A 20,596-nucleotide genomic window follows, 5' to 3' on the forward strand; every position below is an offset into this window, starting at 1 on the left:
CATTTTGTCTTTAATCTTCTGACACCTTGGCCCGGTGCCTCCTACCATCTTCCGCTTCCTTCGATGATTCTGGTGACGTAGCCACTTGACGCGAGTCCAACTGGCCGTAATATTGTCGTGTATACCTCGTTGGCCTCGCCTTCACCGCTGCAATTGGCCGATCCGATCCGTTTCGTTTCGATCCCATCCGTCCGATGCGGCTCGTCCGGATGATTCATCTATCGTCTCCGCCATCAGCCATCCGCAATCCGTATCCGGCGAGGCCAGTCGGCCATCTATAAAAGAACTGACGGCGGCGGCGACAAATTTTATAAGAATTTCAGACTCGAAAGCAAACTAATCGTTGCCCTAATCCCGTCGAGAAATGTCTTTGGTGCCTACCACATATCGCGATCTGTCGCGCGAATTGGATCGACCACGTCCGCTCTATCAGCCACCTTATGATTTTCAACTATATCCTTATCTATGGGATGATCCGCGTGTCTGGTGGCCAGCTCATCATACCAGCAGGAGTGACTTACTCCGACCTCTGGATGAACTGGTGTCGCGTCGTGTGAGGAATCAGTTAATCCAATCGACGCCCTATGAGTGGGCACATCCAATGAGATGGGACAACTACTATTCCGGCGAACGTGTCCATGTGGATGAGAAGGGATTCCGGATTGACATCGATGTGCGACAGTTTCATCCGCACGAGATTGTGGTCAAGACCAATGACGATTATGTTATTGTTCAGGGAAATCACAATCGCCGGAACGAGGGCTCCAATGGCCTGGTGGAAAGGCACTTTGTGAGAAAGTACCTTCTGCCCCGCGGCTATAATGCTAATGAGGTTATCTCTGATATATCCACTGATGGCATCCTGACCATCAAGGCTCCACCACCGCCGCCAGCCAAATACTATACGCCCGGAGAGCGTTTGGTTCGTGTCCATGAAACCGGAAAGCTGGCCCTGCCATGGAAATAAAGCATCATCAGGAAGGCAAACAGTGAATGTTTACCAAACCCAAAATCCCACCCATCAAAAGTGCCTAACTCAAGGTGAACTATTTTCGGACAGCAAGCAAGTGCAGCCGAACATTTAGATTGGATTCAAACATAAATAAAATACAAATTGTACTCGTAGGTAATATATAAAATGCGCAATAAATATTTGCTAGAAACATTGAGGTTTACGGAGGGATCTTGGCCTGGTCGCGCCCAAATGCAGGCGTCAATGTTGAAGGCGGAAAATGATTTCCAAATTTTTGGACTGAACTTTTCTTAATTTCAACTTATGTTTTTGGAAGATGTTACTTTTTTTCGCCTCACAAATTTTTGCCATAAAAAATTCTTTTTTTTTTTTATTCTCCCAATCACATAAAAAAACACAAAAAGCATTTACATTTTCCACACCAGGTGAACAAATTGTTTAATAAGTTATTCTTCAAGTCTTTAGCTCGTTAGAAATGCAATAAATAAGGAACAGATATGTGAGGGAATGATGGATGATTTTTGGAGTACACTATAGAGTTGATCTTCTCGATGGTTTTGGGGATACAATAAAGCTTTGATCCTGAGAAAGACTCCTCTACTTGTCTTTGCCGTTGGTGGCTCCGTTTTCCTTGCCCTTCGGTTCGCTGTCATTCGACTTGACGTTGAGATGAGCGGGACCCACTTGCTGGATCTGGATGATGCGTTCCTTGGACTTATCCTCGATGGCCTGTGGCTTGGGAATGCTGACAGTAAGCACGCCATCCGAGGAGAGCTGGGAGACAACCTGCTCTGGCTTGTATCCCTCAGGAACCTTATAACGACGTACGAAGTGTCGCATGATATGGCCATGGTCATCCTGACGCTCCTCGTGCTTGCCCTCTACCAAAATGGAGTCGTCTACCACCTTGACGTTGAGTTCACTTGGTTTGAACTGGGCAACGTCCATGCACACCTGGAATCCATCCTTGCCCACCTGGGCAGTGGCTGGCCAATGGATATCATTGTGGTTGGACATCTCGCGACGAAGGGCCAACACCTGGCCGGCTGGCGACGAAGGGCAAATGGGCGAAGCGCAAGGACAGCCGTTGATCGAACGGCGTTGTTGGTTGCCATGTGGCTGCAGGTAGCGGGAATACGGATTCATTCCCAATCCAAACTCGTAGACGGAGTTGCGGGGCTCCTGGAGTTCGTCCACCAGTGAAAGAAGAGTAGATAGCGCCATCTTTTACTTGTAGGTTAGATTTTCGATCAAGTTAAAAGTGTATTCTTTTTTTAGGTTAAGTTGAATGAACTTTTCTGACTTGCAAAGAAATTTTATCCCTTTTCTTTTTATAATTTTCTTTTTCAAGTTTTGCTTTTAACGCCAAGTAACTCGGACTTGCTTGCTTCTCGATTTTTGAATTCGAACTGAGCGCTCTTCGTGCTACCGCGCTGCTTATATAGCCGCTGAGCTTTTCTAGAAAAATCCAGAGAGAGCGAGAGAAAGAGAGGAGAGAGATGCGGCACACCGAAACACACATATGTAGTATTATATGAGTTTTGTAGAAACCAATTTTCTCTTAATTTCTAGAAGAGTCCAGCAAAAGCGAGATAAAAACAAACAGCGAATTTTGCAAAGCCGGTAAATTCTAGAAGAGTCCAGCAATAGAAATAGAGAGAGCCGGCTAAAAGCAAACACAAATGACAATTTTCTTTTTTGTTTTTCCTTCTTTATTGTTAAGTACATTATTTCGTGTTTCTGTCTTTAAGTTTTACTGGAATACTTGTAGTTGTTAACACATATGTTTTTAGGAAATCATATATCGTCCGTTATCTCCCATGCTTAGTAATTGAGTGCTTTTCCCGTCAGCTTTCTCGGCTCTTTTTGTGAAATGCAAAGAAAAACACAAGAAACATTTATGGAATAAAACGCACGCCTACTCGTGCAGGTTATTATTTGTTCTTAATTAGCTGTTTTTTTTAATGTTTAATATTTCAGTCTTCACTTGGCCAGTTCTTCGGTTTTGGCTACAGTGGCTCCATTTTCGCCCTGGTTTTTGGCCAGGAGTATGGCCGCATCCACGGCGGCCAGTTCTTCGCCACCTTTCTCCTCTAATTTATCAACTTTTTCCACCGTCTCCTTCTCTTCTTTGCTGTCTTCTGCGGGTGTTTCGGGTTTTTTGACCAGCGGCATTTCCACGTCCTCGGGTGTTATGGCTGCTCCATTACCGTTATTTGAAGCTATAGCCACTTCGTTGGCATTTGCATCCTCTGCTTTCAGCTCCCCTTCGCTGGCTACAACGGAATTGGGTGTGGGTTCCTCCCCTTTGGCAGCCTCTTCGTTTTTGGCAACCACTTCCATGGACTCCGGTTCTGCAACGCCATTGTTGGCACTGGAAGTTGTTCCTGCAGTGGAAGGGGTTTCCACTGCAACAGCGGCAGCAGCAGCGGCTTCGTTGGAAAGAGAGGGCGATAGAGCCGCCACTTCCGACGACGACTCCATTTCTGTCTCCTCCTGTCCATTGCCGTTGGTTTCGGCGAGTGTGACCGAGAGCGAGAGTGAGGGATTGGGAGTGGGTGTGGGTGTGGGTGGATTCGGAATAGTAGTGGAAGCAGAAGCACTAGCTGCCGACTGCTGCTCAGCCTCTGCTGGCTTTGGCGGCTGCGCATCCTTCTGCTGCTGCGAAATCTGCTGGATGTCTACGATGCGCTCATGTCGTTCCAGGCTTCCTTTGGCCACTGGAAGCGGTGGCGGCGCCTTGACCGTTAAAATCCCGTCCGAGGAGAGCGTAGAGTGGACCTCGTTGGGATCATAACCCTTGGGCAGAATATACTTGCGGATGAAGTGGCGCGAGATCACTCCGTGGCCATCCTCCTTTTCATCATGCTGACCCTCAACCACGATGCAATTATCGATGGTCTTAACGGTCAGTTCGTTGGCGGCGAATTGCTTCACATTCATGCTCACCTGGAAGCCATTCCTATTGACCACGGAGTAGGCAGATTTACTGGCTGTTGGCTGACTGGCATTACCACTTCCACCGGAAGTGCCCTTATCGCCCAACTCCTTTTCCAGTTCCAGCAGCGACTTATTACAGCAGACGGTTTTGGCCCCAGCCACACGATTATATGGATGATGACGATGCTGCACCGTCGATTGACCCTTAATGGGCACCCACATCATGGCATTTCCACGACCCAACCCGCGATTCATCTGTGGCGTATGCAACTGTGAAGTGGCATCCAATGGATACAACCCGAATCCGGCCGAGTCATCTATATCCATGGCGAGACTGCGATTGAAATCATGGAGCTCCTCGGCCAAATCAAGTATGAACGGTATCAGCGACATTTTCACTTTTTTCCTTACTAGCTGATTTTTAGAGGCTTTTAATAGTTTTATTTTATTTTTTTATACTTTTAGGGGATTAGTTTCTTCTGGGAACCGGCGGCGATCCGTTCTGGTCTCCAACTCGACTGCGTTTGAGCCCTTATGGCTGAATGTCTACGCTTTTAAGCGGCTGTGCAGCGCTGAATGGAAAACCTGGTCACTTCCAGCCATTTTCCAGGCCAGCTCCCAGGCGAAAACTATGAATCTTCTCCAGAGAACCCGTCAAGGGGATGGGACACCAACGAAAACAGTCTGACAAACCATATACTTTGCCATTTTCTGGTATATAAACCGAAATAAGAGATACTTTCCCGATTTCGCAGATAGCTAGAGAACAAAGAAAGTACTCGTATTCCAGGGCGAAACCAGACAAACTGCAGCGTTGCAAAGAAAAAAAGAGGCAAACCGGCTTGAAATCAAGAGGGATATATGCACGAAAAAACCCCACAAGAGATGCCATCTCCCTTGTACTATAAGATATATATGTACGAATTTATATATGTATTAATATCGACGGGGTACATGTAAAGTGGTCGTGTTGCAGCTGAATTCCCATTGCCGGCATTGAGCGAACAGCTGAGAGTCTCGTGCCGGTTGCCGAGTCGCCGGCGATAAACAACTACAACAACAGCTGGGCCGGCTGGAAGCTACAAATCCGCTGTAGCTGGAGCTGGAGGATTGGCAAACGCAAAAACCGGCGTCGCGTAAACATGCGCAGTATCAGTGTCTGGGTCTGGAGCAACCCATACATATGGTCTGGTCATTATATATGTATGTACATGAATATGTACCCTGCCACACAGATGATGTTACATAGCCAAGTGCAAGCGATGGTAACCGGTTGAAAAGCTACAAATAAATGAAAAAAACAACAACATCCAGACGAGAGCCAGACAGTGGATACTTTGCTAAAAATTTAGTGGGGCTCCAAACTCAAATCCGGGATACATGATGTACATACATGTACATAAGTACATATGTATATCCCAACTGCAGTGGGAAAAGAGCAAAAACCTTCAGTGATTGCTGCGTATGAGATGCCCCCTTATATGCCATATACTTGCCTGTATTTACTCAATCAGGGGGGAGAAATTCGCCAGACGAGCAATCTCGTACATTATGTGGCCACCTTCTCGAATAGACAACTTCCATTGCGTTGGCGTTGGATTTTGTAAACTCCGGGGCACATACCATGCCTCACGTACAAACTCCAGACTGGGAAAGCAACAAAAAATGGGGCCATAAACAAAAACTTGAATGATATAACTTCTAAGTATAGGATCGAGTTCCATAAGAATACCTATGTATATGGATATTGAAGCGCTACGATATATACAAATTGTAAATAATTTTTACTTTGTAAACGGAGATACTACTAATAATAATAATAAGAATTATCGTAGCTATAATTAAAGCCTAAAAATTCAATAGTAAGGAATACATTGAATACACAAACGGAATTTACTTAAATTTTTAGCAATATGTTGATCTGTTAGTACCATATTTATACTAATTAAAAAGAAAAGTTGTTAATTAATAAAGATCTGAGAACAGTAATTTTAACTTACATAAACTCATAAAGTTATTGATATTCTTTCTGTCAAATTAACATAAAGTAGTGGTAAAAATGTATTTAGTTCGCTATTAAACGGTAAATTTATGATTTTTCTCTTATTTTCCCCCACCAATACCTCATATTCTTAGATATTAATTAAAGATAATAGCTTGAATGTCAGGCCATAAAAGCAGAATATCTCTGCAGTCTCGAAGTTTCGCGAATATACTCCATCCTTCAAAGGTCTCTGTCCCTTCCTATCTGGTGTATATACACACACATAATATTTGCCGGTGCTGCTGATGCAGCGACTTATCACTCTACCAGGCCTTTTCAACCTCATTCCCCTCTATATTGTTCAGTTTCCATAGCGATACTCTCACTTTCAATGGTAGATAATGCGTAATTCCTGCAAATTCGAGAACTTTTTGCGATATTTTCAGCCCGAGAAGTTTCGTGGTCCTTCTAGATGTTTGTGCCCCATTGCACACAGATACGATACACATACATACAGGCAGCAACGACACTCGCGCAGATACGAAATCACACGCATACAACGAAAACGGCCGGTTGTATAAATACCCGGCACTTTCATTCAACCGGCGTCAGTTGAATTCAAAAAGCCGAAGCGATAACAGCTAAAAGCAAAAGTTACCTTTCAAAAAGATAAATTTGAAAAAGAATCTTAACGCATTTAAGATGGCAAACCTACCGTTATTATTGAGCCTTGCCGACGATTTGGGACGTATGTCCATGGTTCCCTTCTATGAGCCATATTACTGCCAGCGCCAGAGAAATCCTTACTTGGCCCTGGCAGGACCCTTGGAACAACAGTTGCGCCAGCTGGAGAAACAGGTGGGCCCTTCATCGGGATCCTCGGGAGTCGTTTCGAAAATCGGAAAGGATGGCTTCCAGGTCTGCATGGATGTGTCGCACTTTAAGCCCAGCGAGCTAGTCGTTAAGGTGCAGGATAATTCAATCCTGGTCGAAGGAACTCATGAGGAACGCGAGGATGACCATGGCTTCATCACCCGTCACTTCATCAGGCGTTATGCTCTGCCCGAGGGCTATGATTCCGATAAGGTGGCCTCCACTTTGTCGTCTGATGGTGTCCTTACTCTGAAGGTCCCCAAACCACCGGCAATCGAGGACAAGGGCAACGAGCGCATCGTTCAGATCCAGCAGGTGGGACCCGCTCACTTGAATGTCAAGCAGAATCCCAAAGAGCAGGTGGAGCAGGACAACGGCAACGAGAAGTAAAGGATCCGTTGCCGAAGGAAACGCTGTATTTAACCATTATCAAAGTCATGTATCTGTTTTATAAGCTGTAGTTAACCGGGGACACTCTAACATACCAATAAGCCATTAAGGGTGTCCTGCTTTAATCTTAGTTTGGAATATCTATCACTGAAATTGGCTAATTTACTATTACAAATAAAAAAAATAAAATATCATATAAATATACATTTTTATTGTGTTTTGGTGGTTAACGGGTTAGGATTAAGGGTTGTCACTGTTTTTTTAAACACTGTCCTTCTAGATTTACTTTCAGATATGAAAGTATGTACATATGTATGTATATAGTTAATTATTGTTAATATTTAACTCCAGTGGTTCATGTCTTTACGCTTCGAAGTTTTCTTGATTTAATACAAATGCAGGATGCCTTTTATTCGCTTTCAATTTATTTATGCCATGGTTCAACTCTTTTTAAATAAAACACTTAACGTTTCAATTCAGAAAACAGTTAATACATACATATGTATGTAAGTATATATGTACATGTGTGCATATGCACATATTTATGGTATTGTATGGTAATTTCGTTTAAAGGCTAAAAGGGGCATAAACAAAATGTAAAATAATGCAAGTTCGAAATCTTTTTTGGATACATACATATGTATGTACACACATATATGTATAGATATACATACACAAACACACTTACTTATACACCCTTGCAACCGACTGCAAATAATTTGTAAAATCTTCAATTGCCCCGGTTGCCGACTTCGCGAAGCACTGGCGAAAGAAAGCTGCAAAAATGTTTGCAGCAAACAAAAGAACGGCAAACATGGGAAGCAGCACGAAGCGAAACGAAGGTTCAATGCACTTGTCCAATAAAAATATCATCTCTGTTGCACTCCGAACAGACAGCGTTTAAAAGTCCGATAAGAGAATAAAATGCTTTAAATAAATATTGCACTTTTGTACATATGTAAATATGTACATATGTATGTATGTACATATATGCTGCTGTTTAACTGTTCTTTATGCATTCTTTTTCGCAAGAGAAACTCCCAGAAAAGAAATGTCAAGAACTTTCTAGCTTCCTCTCGTTCTTTCAATAAAACGCCGGCTGTGCTATAAAGAGCGAGAAGATACGAGAGAGAACAGTTGCTTAAGTTCAGGGGCGAATTAAGATAGGCCACCTAAGGCTTTTTTTGGGGTAAAGTTACTTCTTGCAGATAATAAAAATTTTAATTTTTCCTAAAAACTTCGTATTTTTTAAATTAGATTACTTGTAAAGATAAAATATAATATACATATTAACGTAAAAAAATTGAATGACTAAAAGAGCGCTTTAAAACATTTTTGTAAATTTGCCCCTGGTGACATTGCGCTAGTGTGTGTGAGCCGAGCGTCGGTATAAAAAGCCGGCGTCGACGTCGGCCGAGCACAGTTGAATTTCGAAAATTGAAGGGAGAAGTTAAAAGGAGCTTCAATAAAAAAGCGAACAAGATTTTCTTTGTCTAGACAGGATTGCGAATTAACAAAGAAAGAAAAAGCAAAATGTCGATTGTACCTCTGTTACACTTGGCCCGTGAGTTGGATCACGATTATCGCAGCGATTGGGAACATTTGCTGGAGGATGACTTTGGTTTTGGAGTCCATGCTCACGATCTGTTCCATCCCCGTCGCTTGATGTTGCCGCACGGTTCCATCGGTCGTCGCCGATTCTTACCCTATGAGAGGAGCCATGGTTATGGTCATCATCATCAATTGGTGCCACGTCGCCCGTCGGGAGGTCAGAACTCTCTTCTGCCCGCTGTGGGAAAAGATGGCTTTCAAGTCTGCATGGATGTGTCGCAGTTTAAGCCCAATGAGCTGACGGTCAAGGTGGTAGACAAAACTGTAGTGGTGGAGGGCAAGCACGAGGAGCGCGAGGATGGACATGGAATGATCCAGCGTCATTTTGTGCGCAAGTATACCCTTCCGAAGGACTTTGACCCCAACGATGTCGTGTCGACTGTGTCCTCCGATGGAGTGTTGACCCTTAAGGCTCCACCGCCACCCAGCAAGGAGCAGGCCAAGTCGGAACGCATTGTCCAGATTCAACAAACAGGCCCTGCCCACCTGAGCGTTAAGGCTCCCGAAACAGCCGAGGGAAAAGCTGAAAATGGCGGCGGCGAGAAAATGGAGACTGGCAAGTAAGAAGAAAAAAGAAGAATATTCGCTGGCGAAAAAGAAGTGAAAGAAGAAACAGGAGTGTTGCAGCGCTGCTCGGAGAGTGCAAGACTAAAAAGGATACACCACAAACGAACACACCTATTGTATTACTCTCTCACTAACTCACACACACACACACACATCATCACATCTTAGACTTAAGCGATTTTAAACTCCATTTATCATAAAGAAAAAACCCATTTTAGTCTGTATGATTAGGCTAAAAACTGGAGCATTCAATGCTCCCCTTGAGTTTATAATTTTTGTAACAAGAACAGCCGCAACACTCGGGAGAATTTTGCATTTCATTTGTGAATAAAAGGAAAATATAAAAAAACGCAACTGGCGAATTTTTGATTGCTTCTCCCCTTTTTCGTTCCTTAATTTGCAGTCTGCACATTTGCTTTTAAGGCAAACCGGTTTCTGTTGGGTGTTGCACTCTTCGCTAAAGAGTTTATTTACATTTCCCACCTTTGTCCTTGGTTTTTTTTTTCCGAAGGTTTTACTGGTTTCCCTTTTTCATGGGAGTCGTTTTAAAAGTGGTTTATATATATCTATTTGCATTTTTATATTTCTTAACAATGAAATTATTAAAAATTCATTCCATTTTTCTAATCAATTCAAATTTATATTTTGAAAGTTTATTGGAACTTCATTAAAAACTATTTCTTAATATCTGACAATTTAACCTTGCCAATGCATATAAATAAATCCCAATTAAAAGAATTTTCAACTAATTTAATCAATTGTTTGCACATATTTATTTAAATATTTAATACATAATAAAAAATTTAGTTGCCCGTTCTGGTTTCTTATTGGTTTTATGCTCGTAACTTGCAGCGATCATAAGTATTTACTGTTTTTATGCTATGTCTATATCTAAAACGGTTTTCATTCATATATCTCAGCGATATTTTTAAGATACGGATGTTATCTCAATTTCTCTTGGCTCCGTAGAGCTTTCGCTGTTAACCGCGAAAAAGCTTTTAGTGGTTGTCATGTTGCTGTTGTTGGTTGTTTATCTTAGTTGATGTTAAGTAAAAATGTTTGTTTTTGTCGGCATTTCCTACCGCTGCGGCTGCTGTCAATATGTTTTCGCTTGCATTTACGCATTTTATGTATGTATATTCAATGACGCTTAATCACAGATCAATTTTTTAAAATTTCATTTGACTTAGAAGTTAAGAAACAAAACACAAATCCTACACTTGGACTAAATAATTACTGTCTCTGGTTGGTTTTTGGGCTTTTTGGCATGGACAACTTAAGTGGACAAACATATACATATATATATATGGGATCAGAGAGGCTGGATGATAGTAGTACACGAATACAGGATAAATTATACATCGATTTAGCGACTAAATCTAGATACGCAAACTTTTACAATATTCTTTAATTTGTTTTCTTTTTGTGTTTTGTTTTAATCATTGCAGTCTCAAATTGTTTATGGGCTTTGCTATATAAAGAGGAGAACATAGGGATCCTTTGGCCGCTGGCCACGATCTGGCTTTAGAAGCCCATTGGTGTGCGGTACAAAAAATAGTATTTCCTTTTTTTACTTTCTATGTGGATCTCGGGGTCTCCGTCGACCAGCGGTGAATACTTGAGAGCAGAGGGTTTATTGGGGAGAGAGAGCGCGCAGATGATAGTGGATCACATCAGACCAATCGGGCAGAATATATCCCTCACTTTTGGATGAGACTTTCACAGCTGCTGCTGAGATTTGGCAACGACTTGAAACTGAGCCGCGATCGATCCACCTGAGTGTCCGAGGGACCATAACCCCTGCTGCTCTTGCTGCTACTGACTCCATCCACTCCCCGGTCAAAGGATGAGGAGATCACAAGTGGATGTGAATGTTGACGGGATTCCCGTTGCTTCTGCTGACTGGCATAAGCGGCAGGTGGCGATAGTGGCGATGTAGGCAGATCAATATCCAGCACAGTATCCGTTTCGCACGGCTTTAGTTTGGGATCCGAGTAGCGACGAAGTTCCTCCTTCGGCTGCTGACCACCCAAACAATCAGTGGTGCAGCAGCCAATGGGCAAGTCTGCACCCATCATGCCGGAGTGACGATAGTCGATCTTTGGCGGCGTGCTGTAATCGTAAGGATGTACAGCAGTATCTGGACCTACACTGGTCTGGTCACTCAGCACATCACGGTTCTCCAGAAAGATGGACGAGTTGGAGTAGCGCTTTGTCTGGTGCGGTTTATACACGAATCCACCTAGTCCATTGGCCACCGCATGCGAAACTCCAGAGCTGATCGACGGCGCTTTATGCTCGCCACTGCCTGCTAATAGATAATTTTAGTTAGATTCTTATAAAGTAATTCTAGTGGTCACTTACCACTAAAACTGCTCAGTTGCAGGGCATGCTCACGGCCTGTGTCTGTGGAGATGCCGCTGGCACTGAGATCCTGCCGTGATCCGGCACAGAGATCCGTTGCCGAGCCGCGACTAGAGCCCTCCGAGTGCTCCAGCACGTTGTGTATGGAATCGTGGAAGGGCGTCATGCTGCCCGACCCCTGAGGACAGGGACGGAATGAAGAGATCTGTGAGACAACATCATCGAGAGCCCAGTCACGATCGTAATTGTGCTGCGACTGTGAACACTCGATATTGGCGGCCACCGCTACTTGACCAAGTTGCTGGCCACCCTGTTGAATCTGCTGGTGCCGCTGGTGACCATTTCCATCCTCCGTCTGCGTACAGGCACTGCTACTGCTGTGTGGCACCTCTAGTTCGGCGGCCATTTGTAGCATATGATGTGGCGAGGCATTAAGAAGACGCTGCATTTGCTGATGAAGACCTAATCCCGCACTGCCTCCACCGTTTTCCATTGTGGCACAGCTTACATCGTGGCCACAGTGTCCACCGGCAGCACCGCTGGCATTAATCTCCACTGCTCCGCTGGCTGACCCGGCATGAGCGAGTGGCTCACTGAAGTGCTGATGATGGGCGGCCACTGGGGATGGAGGTGCCAAGGGATGAATCTTTTCCGGCGCATTCTGAATCAGCAGAATTCTGTAAGATAAATTATAAACTTAATAGATTGTTTACAAATCAACGTTTTGCTTTGAATTTAGAATTACTCAATGATTTGTAAGCTTTTATAATTATATTCAAATATAAACTAAAACAAAACACGCCTATCTTACACATTAATGAATCATTTTTATAAGCTAATATATAAATATATTTCTTAAAAAAATATTAAAAAACTAACACCCATTAATAACAATAGCTTTGATAGCTTTTTTCTAACAAATGACTATAAAACTTATCATTTTATTTGTGACTCATAAAATTGTTTACATTTCCTTGGACTGAAAATAAAAATCCCCTAAATGAAGAGATAACATGCATCCGCATTGCAATACTGAAATATATATACGATTATCCAAATCTTGAAATTATTTTCTAATAAATAAATCATCTTTTATTGAATCATTCGTGAAAATTTGTCTATAATAAACCAAAGATATAGCTTTGCTAAGTATTCAAATCTCATTTGTTTACAAAATTCTCTATTATGGCCTTAGACAAGACTGATTTACAATTTGGCAAAAAGTAATAAATCGCAAGCAAGGAAAGCAAAGCTAAAACAATCTTAATTGTTTATGTGAATAAAATTGATACTTGAGCTTCATAAGGTTATAAAAAAGTAAGCAAGGCAATAGTTCAAAACCAAATCTTTCGTATGAAAGCTTTAGCCACATTAATCAGAAACGCATACGAGTACATTTGCAATTAAATATCAGACTAATACTAGCAAGAGTCTAAACAATGGGCTCAGTCTATAGAGAATTCTGATTTAAATACGAAAATATGATTGTCTCCGCTGAATAGAAATGTGAATTTTCTTTGTCTGTAGTACACAAAGAGATAAGAACTTCATTTGTTTGTATGGAAAGCAAAATATTAAATCATAAATTATTTCAGAATATAAAATTGCAAATTGCTTATTAATCCCTTGATTTAATTAATATACTAATTGTAGTAACAAGTTCTTAACAGACAACTTCTCACATTTTTCAAATGCCTTAAATATTTATAAAAAATAAATTACATAAACTGCTATAATTTATAATTCAAATAGTTTCATCATCATTCACGTCATATTAAGCAAGTTATATGAAACACATTATCTAATATAAAGTGAACCATTCTACAGTTTTAATCTGTGTTATAAACAAACAATTACTAATTGGAATTTTGTGTTAATGATCCCAATGACAAGTAATCCTAACATTTCCTAATGATCTTGACCTGTTGCGTGCCTTCCAGCGATGACACAAATGCAGATATGCCTTGCACTGGATATACATGAAGACCATTCCGCCGGTCAGGCCAACGGTGACAACGGCCAGCTTGGTCCAGAAGGGCCAATCTAAAAATAGAAAGGGAACAGGTAATTAGAATCCGTAAAGATTAAATAGTCGGTATTATAAGAGCACAGGTTCAGGCGGGTCAAGCAATTAGACAATTACGGATTTCGCTGAGCGGTTATTTGACCTGTCCGAACCCAAGACTCGAGGTATACTAACACCCCGCACCTAATAGGCCACGTTGGACATCGTCGGCGGCCCGCTCGATGAGCACACACAACGACCAGATGACGCACAGGGCGGCGGCACAATGGAACAGCACGGAGCAGCACAGCCGCCGCCTTTCAATGCCGGAGATGTCAAGGCTGCGCCACTGCAATTGCCACGAATCCAATCCAATCCAGCCGCAATCCAATCGATTTCGAAGCCAAACAATGCAATGACAAAATGAAAATAAATTAGCTGCCTTTCGGTAATAAAATGTGACAATGCAATCGAAGAACCCACCTCGTTAAACGGCTTGATCTTGGTGTGCATGATGAAAGGGAATTTGCAGAGCTCGCAGGAATTCGTCTCGGAGGCGGTGAGCCATTGCTGCAGGCAGGCCTGGTGCACGTACTTTAGACTTCCGGAGCAGTAGCACGGCGTGAGCAACGGATTCTGCGGATCACTTTCGCAGTGACATATGCGACAGATGTCACCACTGTTTTGGGAGGCCTGGCTGCTGCCAGAACCGAATCTGGAAGGTATTAGAAGTGGATTAGAAACTTTCTAGTAGGTCATATTTACAAATATAAATATAAGCGATTTAGGTATCTTAGTTTAGGCACTTTTTGTGGCCATTATTATTGAAGATCTCTAGTTAAAAAAACTGCAGTTAAGCTGTCAAATGGAAAATCTGGGTCATATTATTTGTTACGTCTCCTTTAAGATCACTTAAAATGAAATATGAGGCTATATCGTGAGCTTTTGAAAATAATTACGGCTTGAAAATACACCTTTTCGTCATCAACTCTAAAAAGCATCACGAAAGTACTAAATCAAGTCAATTATCAGAAACCAAAAAGCCACAATAGAGTGTTTTTCATTAAAATTTTGATTTAACTTTAAGTACACATGCATGCTGTAAACCATTAATCAATTCTTATCGAAGTCGATAAGGATGTATAATTGAAATATCATTATTTATGGGAAAATTTATTAAATCAGATAAATTTAGTAAACAATTCGAAACGAATGTAAATAACGAACTAACAAACGTAGTCAATGAATATTTATTAGCAAGATATGAGCAATGGAATCATTCTAACTATTCCCGTTTTAATCAAAACTTCAATTAAAAATATAATCGAATTAAGCAAGTCATTAAGTGTGTGTTAATCGCATGATTGTGTTAGATTTGCAGTTATCTTAACGACAGTTTTATTTTTCTTGTATTCACAAATGGAAAACTTTGCGTGTGCCTTTATGAAATCATATCGCATGATGCCATCCCTTCATATTTTCCATTCATTATAAAGTCTGAATTTAAATAAATGATGAGGCAGATGCAGTTTGATGCAAGTGAAATTGAAAAGAAGTCAATGACACTTGCTGAATGGCCTGTGAAACGTGGGCAAAAATGAGTGTATAGAAATGAATCAGAACAGCTGTGGTTATCAGAATTTTTCAAAATAAGATATTCATTCAGAAGAAAACTTTCGTTTTCAGTTTAATTTTGGAATCATAAATATCTTTTTTCCAGAAACATTTAATCTGCAAAAATGGAGTTTACTTTCAAAAAGATTTCCTAATAAAAACCATATTTTTTAAAGTTTTCCAAGAAAATAAATGATTGAAATGTTTTCTATCTTGATTATGACAGCATCAAGCTAAACCCCTTTGACCGGAAACATTTATTAAATCTTAAAAATATATAAATTTCCTTCAAAATTCATAATGATTTTAACAAAATCCCTATATTTTTATAGCAAATTTGAAACAGAAACAGAAAATATTATTATAAAGCCACTGTGTTTTTCCACATCTACGTACCCTTACATGAGCGAATGCATATTTATACAAAATGTACATATAAAACGATGAGTGAAACTTGTGGGAACCTTCTGCTTTCCTCGTGAAAAGTGAGCATTCACATTCGCACCCCTTCCCCTTAGGGTGTACATATCAATTAAGTTCTGATGTGGTTCCCTTTGGACTGCGGCAATCTGGTGCTGGTTTATGGTCAAGGCAATTAGCTCCGTTGGCCGCCCTATCATTATGGCTGGCAAACGCCCACTCAGCACCTGGAAAAGGTTTCCGAGGGGCCAGTAGGGTCTGAACGGAGTATCTAATCTAACTAACGATGAGTGGATGGCGCACAACTTTTACTTTCTACCTCATAAATGCACAGAGGAAAACAAGGATATTTGGGATTTTTATGCTGTCAAAATAATCTTATTTATCTCCCAGAAATATCATCTCAAATGAAGAAGCTCTCTCAGATAGTTTTAATGACAAAAAGATCATTAAATAATTTACAAGCTTTTTTTATAAACTATAAACTTAACTAAAGTGTTTACGGTTTTATGGTAATAAACCTATCTAAAAAGATAATAAATACATCAATATGATTAATGACTTCACAATGTGTACATTTTATTATTCTGAAAATAAATTTAAAGATTAGTTAAGTACAGCAAAATGTGAATTTTTTGTTAGGAAAACTCCCTGAATGATGACTAACTTCTGTTTATTTCTTCACAGTGTACTATAGCTCTTTTGCCCCTGCCAATCTGCACTATCCGGAGTACCTCTGTACTTGGTGTGTCTGCCTGTTTTCTTTTTTTTTTTTTGTATCCTTTTTAGAGTTCAGGCAGCCAGTGCGTGATTGAGGCGAAGGACAGGCCAGTCAAAGGCTCTGCCAGCACATTTGTTGTGGCTGTCGACATGGTCATGGACATGGAACTGGACACGTCCTCTTTACTTTTGCCATGTTGATGTTGTTTCTGTTTTTGGGCCAATCGGTTGGCCTTGGATCGATGGAAATGCGTTTGTGGCCCATACCGCAGAAAGTGGTTTAGAAAGTACACAACCGCAAGTACACATGTTTGTCTATCTAGTGGATGGCAGGGAATATTATCCTTTCTTGGTTTTTCTTGCAAGTTAAGGACATGCGTAAGTCGCAAGTTTTACGACTTCATTAGACGGCAGACAGTCGCCGGCTGGTCATTTCCACACCTCTTTGGGACAGAGCCACTCAACTGAAACAGCCTCATGACTTGGCATTTATGGGGACTTTTGGGAAGGCAAATTGCCTGTTTGACATTGAGCTCAACAACAAATTTCAACTCAATTAGAACGGAAATGTCGATTGAAATCCATAAATACAACACAGTACACGTAAATACGTATGTAAAATTCTTGTCGATCAGAAAAACGAAAAAGAGAACCAATCGGAAAGATTTCTCACATTATTATTGATCGGTATTTTTGTTTTTGTTTATTTTTTGCCCTCCACAATTTGATTAAGCGATATCAAAGGGTATATATGTATGTATGTATATACTTACTATATACACACATTCGAAACGCTATCGCATTACCAAGTAAAAGAGAGAAATCGCGAGACAGGTGCTTTATTTCAGCGAAACTAAAAATAAAAACCTTTTCGCTCTCGGGTTTAGGGTTTCAAGTGCAACCTGCAGTTAAGCATTCACTGCTCATCGTACTTTTATGGCATTTGGTTGGTTGCCCCTCTCAAAGTGCTTCTGATGGGAATTTTCAAATTCCCAGAAACGGAATACTTCTATTTTAAGAGTGTAAAATCCATACCAAAACAGAGCTAAAATATGAATACTATCTACTACCATTTATGATTCAGTTTTAGTACCCATAATACCCTATTGCCCAAACATAAGGTTTAACCCGAAAAGAGATCTTTATAGCTTAATTATCCAAGGGTCGGTTGGTTATTACGCTTTTAACGTTTTGTTTTTTTTTAGCTCAGGTTTTCCATGTTTTTTGCGTAAGATTTTAGTCTTTTGAGGAGTTGATTACCCCCACCGATCCCACTTTTAATTACAACTAAATTAGCGCATTTTTATTAAATTCCATGCCAGAACAACGGAACAGGGCACGCCCTCTCTTGTGCTCCGACGGACCAGATGAAACGAGTAATCTTCACATGGCGCAAAGAACCGGGCGAATCCGGTGAACTTCGAGGGGTACCGGACGGATGGAAGAGAGACGGAACAGAGAAACCCGGGGTCCAATTCAACTGCTTTGCGCTTTGTTTTCGCTGCTCCGCTTTTGTTTTGAACGCTTTTTAATATTTTGCGCATTATTTTTTGTGTGTGTGCTGCTGTGTAAAACTTATTTTTAAGTCCCAACTGGTTTAAGTTCGAGGCAATTAATGCAAAAGTTATACCCAATGGGGGCACACCAAATATGCATATTTCTCCTTTGTTTCGTGGAAACCCTATTCGAACTGCGGGCTGGAAATATAATATATACACATTTATATACAAATACTTTGGTAAAAAAACGCTTCTTATCAGTGGTATATTTTCCGTTTCACTCAATTTTACATTTTCATTAAACTTGGTAAATATTTGATCGTAATTGCCCAAGCGGCCACATATAAACACCAACAATTGCCAATGTTTATTTAACAACGACACCTGAACACCTGAAACAACAAAAACACCAGCCAAAGAGGGACACATTTACACACTCCGGCGACAGATTAGATTTGCGATGGCCGGGTGATAAGGCTCATCAGTCTGACATCGAGTTGACTGGTCTGTATTTCAAAAATAAAATATACAAATGTACATCTGTACATACAAAATCGTATGTGTTTAAGTTAAAGCCTGACAAGAGCTATAGATATTTGTCAGCATTCAAGAAACACAAATTCCATGATATGGTAAAAGTAAAATATATAAATAAATGCCAACTGATGAAATTTACAGACTCAAAAGTCCAGTTATAAGAAAATATTTTTATCAAAATCTTAGTTTCCAGTTCTGTAAACTATAAAGATAAACTTTTAAGCTTAATTACATTATCAATCTAACATTTATTATCGTTGTTGCCCTATTTAAATATGTAAAAATATGGTCAATGCCCCGCCGTCTTTTCTGATTAAAATATAAATAAATCGTAAGTATTTTATAATTGTTCAAGCAGATAACAGCTGGCGTTATATGTCAAATACTTGTCACCTTCCCAGCATCGTAAAGCCCATATTTGCATTTCAATCGAACTGCCGTTTCGCTTGGAACAAGTATGGTAAGTACAAGTCAATGTCATTAAGTAATGTTTAATGGCAGTCATTAGCAAGTGTTACGTTTGAATTAGAGAGATAAAGATCTCAACGGTGAGTAGTGTGCATAAAATTATAAAATAAAGTTAGTGAAGCAGATGAAAGTGATTCATTTTCTGCTTTAAAGTGGGGGTATTTTTATTTTCATTCGAAGACATATCTTATCTAGTTCTGGCACTTTGAGGGGGGTCTTACGAACCAAAGTGTGGACAGCTGGTTTGGATGTTTATTTGGAAAGAACCGTACTTAACATTTTGGCAATTAAAATCTGCGTTGAGAACTTAATTATTTCGATTCCCCAGGCGACAGGCAATCAAACATTTAAATCATGTCCGTTTCCTGACTAAAAATAAACAATGGACAATGCCAATAAGAATGTCAACCATCCCACGACTTTTCGATTGCGTGCTTGCACTTGTTTTGTTTTGCTTTTTGGTTTTGTTGGGTGGTGTACTTGAATAATTTATAGGGTTCTCTTTTTTTTCGGCCATGTCAAGGGCATTTAAGACCCGAAAAAAATACACGTAAAATAAAAACGCAACTCACCTGACATTTGCATAGTGTTGGCCGGAATTCCAATCCACATGCTCGATATCCGAAGAGGTTTTGGCGTTGTCGCAAGGCATTTTTTTTGTTCGTAACTCTTTCTTTTGCTTTTTAAACTAGATTGCAAGGTGTTTCATAGTCGTTGCAATCCTGGTCCGCTATATAAGAAGAGGGGTTTTCAACCCCAAAAAGGGGACTCCTTTGTCTTTTATGCTCGCTAGTCTTGCGCTTTTGTTATGATTTCTCCGTTGGTTATTTTGTTTATTTCCAACGATAAGCACTGGCTGTCGCCGTCTTTATTTTTAGCAACCCTGTTGGCAGGGGCTACTTCGATTTTTTGCACAATGTAAACCGAATCTATTGCACTTTTATTTCCCTTTCTTTTCGTTATTTTTCCTTTTCAACGCCAACGAACTTCTGGCCGTGTGTTTGTTTGTGTTGGTAGGTCTATTATTATATCTTTTTGCTTATGCGCGAACAACGGTATATCAAATGATTGTAAATTTATATTTTTCTAAACCAGCTACCAGCCCTTTAACTACTCTACGGGTAATTGTTATTTTTTTTTTATGAATTACACATATTTTTTAATGTGTTTTATCAACTAAACACAGAGACAAAATATCCTTCCACGATTTCACCAAAACGACGCGACCAGTGTGACCGCTTCTTTACAGTTAAAACATATCGTGCAGTGTGACAGCTTTTAGCACAATCAAATAATCCCACATTTTATGACTTCAAATTATGTTATAACTATTAATTAATTTTCGTTGGCTTATACAAAAATAAAATATCGTTTTACATTTAAATCTGTTTTCAAAATTATGATTAAAATATGTAAGGTACCGGAAACTTATCGATATATCGACAACGTGGACCGGTGGTCACCCTAAAAATTGGTAACGTACTCTTACAAGTAATTATTTCCAAATTAGGAAGTTTAACGATTTGTGTCCAAAATAGGATGGCCAACGCCCTCAATTTACTTCTTATGGTTTATTCTCCTACAGAGTATAAGCGTGACTGGATATCTTTTATATGCTTTACAAGGCAATA

General features: G+C 40.4%; 6 protein-coding genes across 9 annotated transcripts; 3 read left to right on the forward strand and 3 right to left on the reverse strand.

Moving 5' to 3' along the window:
- Positions 1–302: 302 nt before the first annotated feature.
- Positions 303–1,163, forward strand: LOC108117382 (heat shock protein 27). Its single transcript, XM_017229777.2, has one exon. It carries the CDS (start codon positions 365–367, stop codon positions 965–967), a length of 603 nt encoding a protein of 200 aa, XP_017085266.1. The 5' UTR covers positions 303–364; the 3' UTR covers positions 968–1,163.
- A 216-nt stretch (positions 1,164–1,379) lies between these two features.
- LOC108117381 (heat shock protein 26) lies at positions 1,380–2,399 on the reverse strand. The gene has a single exon (XM_017229776.2). The coding sequence runs from the start codon at positions 2,195–2,197 to the stop codon at positions 1,571–1,573; it is 627 nt and encodes a 208-aa protein (XP_017085265.1). The 5' UTR covers positions 2,198–2,399; the 3' UTR covers positions 1,380–1,570.
- Positions 2,400–2,561: 162 nt separating this feature from the next.
- On the reverse strand, positions 2,562–4,677 carry LOC108117400 (heat shock protein 67B1). The gene has a single exon (XM_017229807.2). The coding sequence runs from the start codon at positions 4,304–4,306 to the stop codon at positions 2,957–2,959; it is 1,350 nt and encodes a 449-aa protein (XP_017085296.1). The 5' UTR covers positions 4,307–4,677; the 3' UTR covers positions 2,562–2,956.
- A 1,810-nt stretch (positions 4,678–6,487) lies between these two features.
- Positions 6,488–7,364, forward strand: LOC108117401 (heat shock protein 23). The gene has a single exon (XM_017229808.2). The coding sequence runs from the start codon at positions 6,600–6,602 to the stop codon at positions 7,158–7,160; it is 561 nt and encodes a 186-aa protein (XP_017085297.1). The 5' UTR covers positions 6,488–6,599; the 3' UTR covers positions 7,161–7,364.
- A 1,207-nt stretch (positions 7,365–8,571) lies between these two features.
- LOC108117379 (heat shock protein 27) lies at positions 8,572–9,692 on the forward strand. Its single transcript, XM_017229772.1, has one exon. The coding sequence runs from the start codon at positions 8,694–8,696 to the stop codon at positions 9,333–9,335; it is 642 nt and encodes a 213-aa protein (XP_017085261.1). The 5' UTR covers positions 8,572–8,693; the 3' UTR covers positions 9,336–9,692.
- Positions 9,693–10,084: 392 nt separating this feature from the next.
- On the reverse strand, positions 10,085–20,234 carry LOC108117376. 4 transcript variants are annotated; one of them, XM_017229765.2, is made up of 6 exons: positions 19,538–20,234; positions 14,191–14,422; positions 13,912–14,056; positions 13,625–13,745; positions 11,703–12,379; positions 10,085–11,646 (listed from the first exon to the last, which is right to left on the reverse strand). In XM_017229765.2, the coding sequence occupies exons 1-6, from the start codon at positions 19,615–19,617 to the stop codon at positions 11,039–11,041; spliced, it is 1,863 nt and encodes a 620-aa protein (XP_017085254.1). In that variant the 5' UTR covers positions 19,618–20,234; the 3' UTR covers positions 10,085–11,038. The 4 variants fall into 4 exon arrangements, with proteins under 4 accessions (XP_017085254.1, XP_017085253.1, XP_017085252.1 ...); XM_017229764.2 differs by having other exon boundaries at positions 10,085–11,649; XM_017229763.2 differs by having other exon boundaries at positions 13,903–14,056.
- Positions 20,235–20,596: the final 362 nt, after the last annotated feature.

The sequence above is a fragment of the Drosophila eugracilis genome, unplaced genomic scaffold (assembly GCF_018153835.1).
Source record: "Drosophila eugracilis isolate 14026-0451.02 unplaced genomic scaffold, ASM1815383v1 contig_1825, whole genome shotgun sequence".
Taxonomy (NCBI): domain Eukaryota; kingdom Metazoa; phylum Arthropoda; class Insecta; order Diptera; family Drosophilidae; genus Drosophila; species Drosophila eugracilis.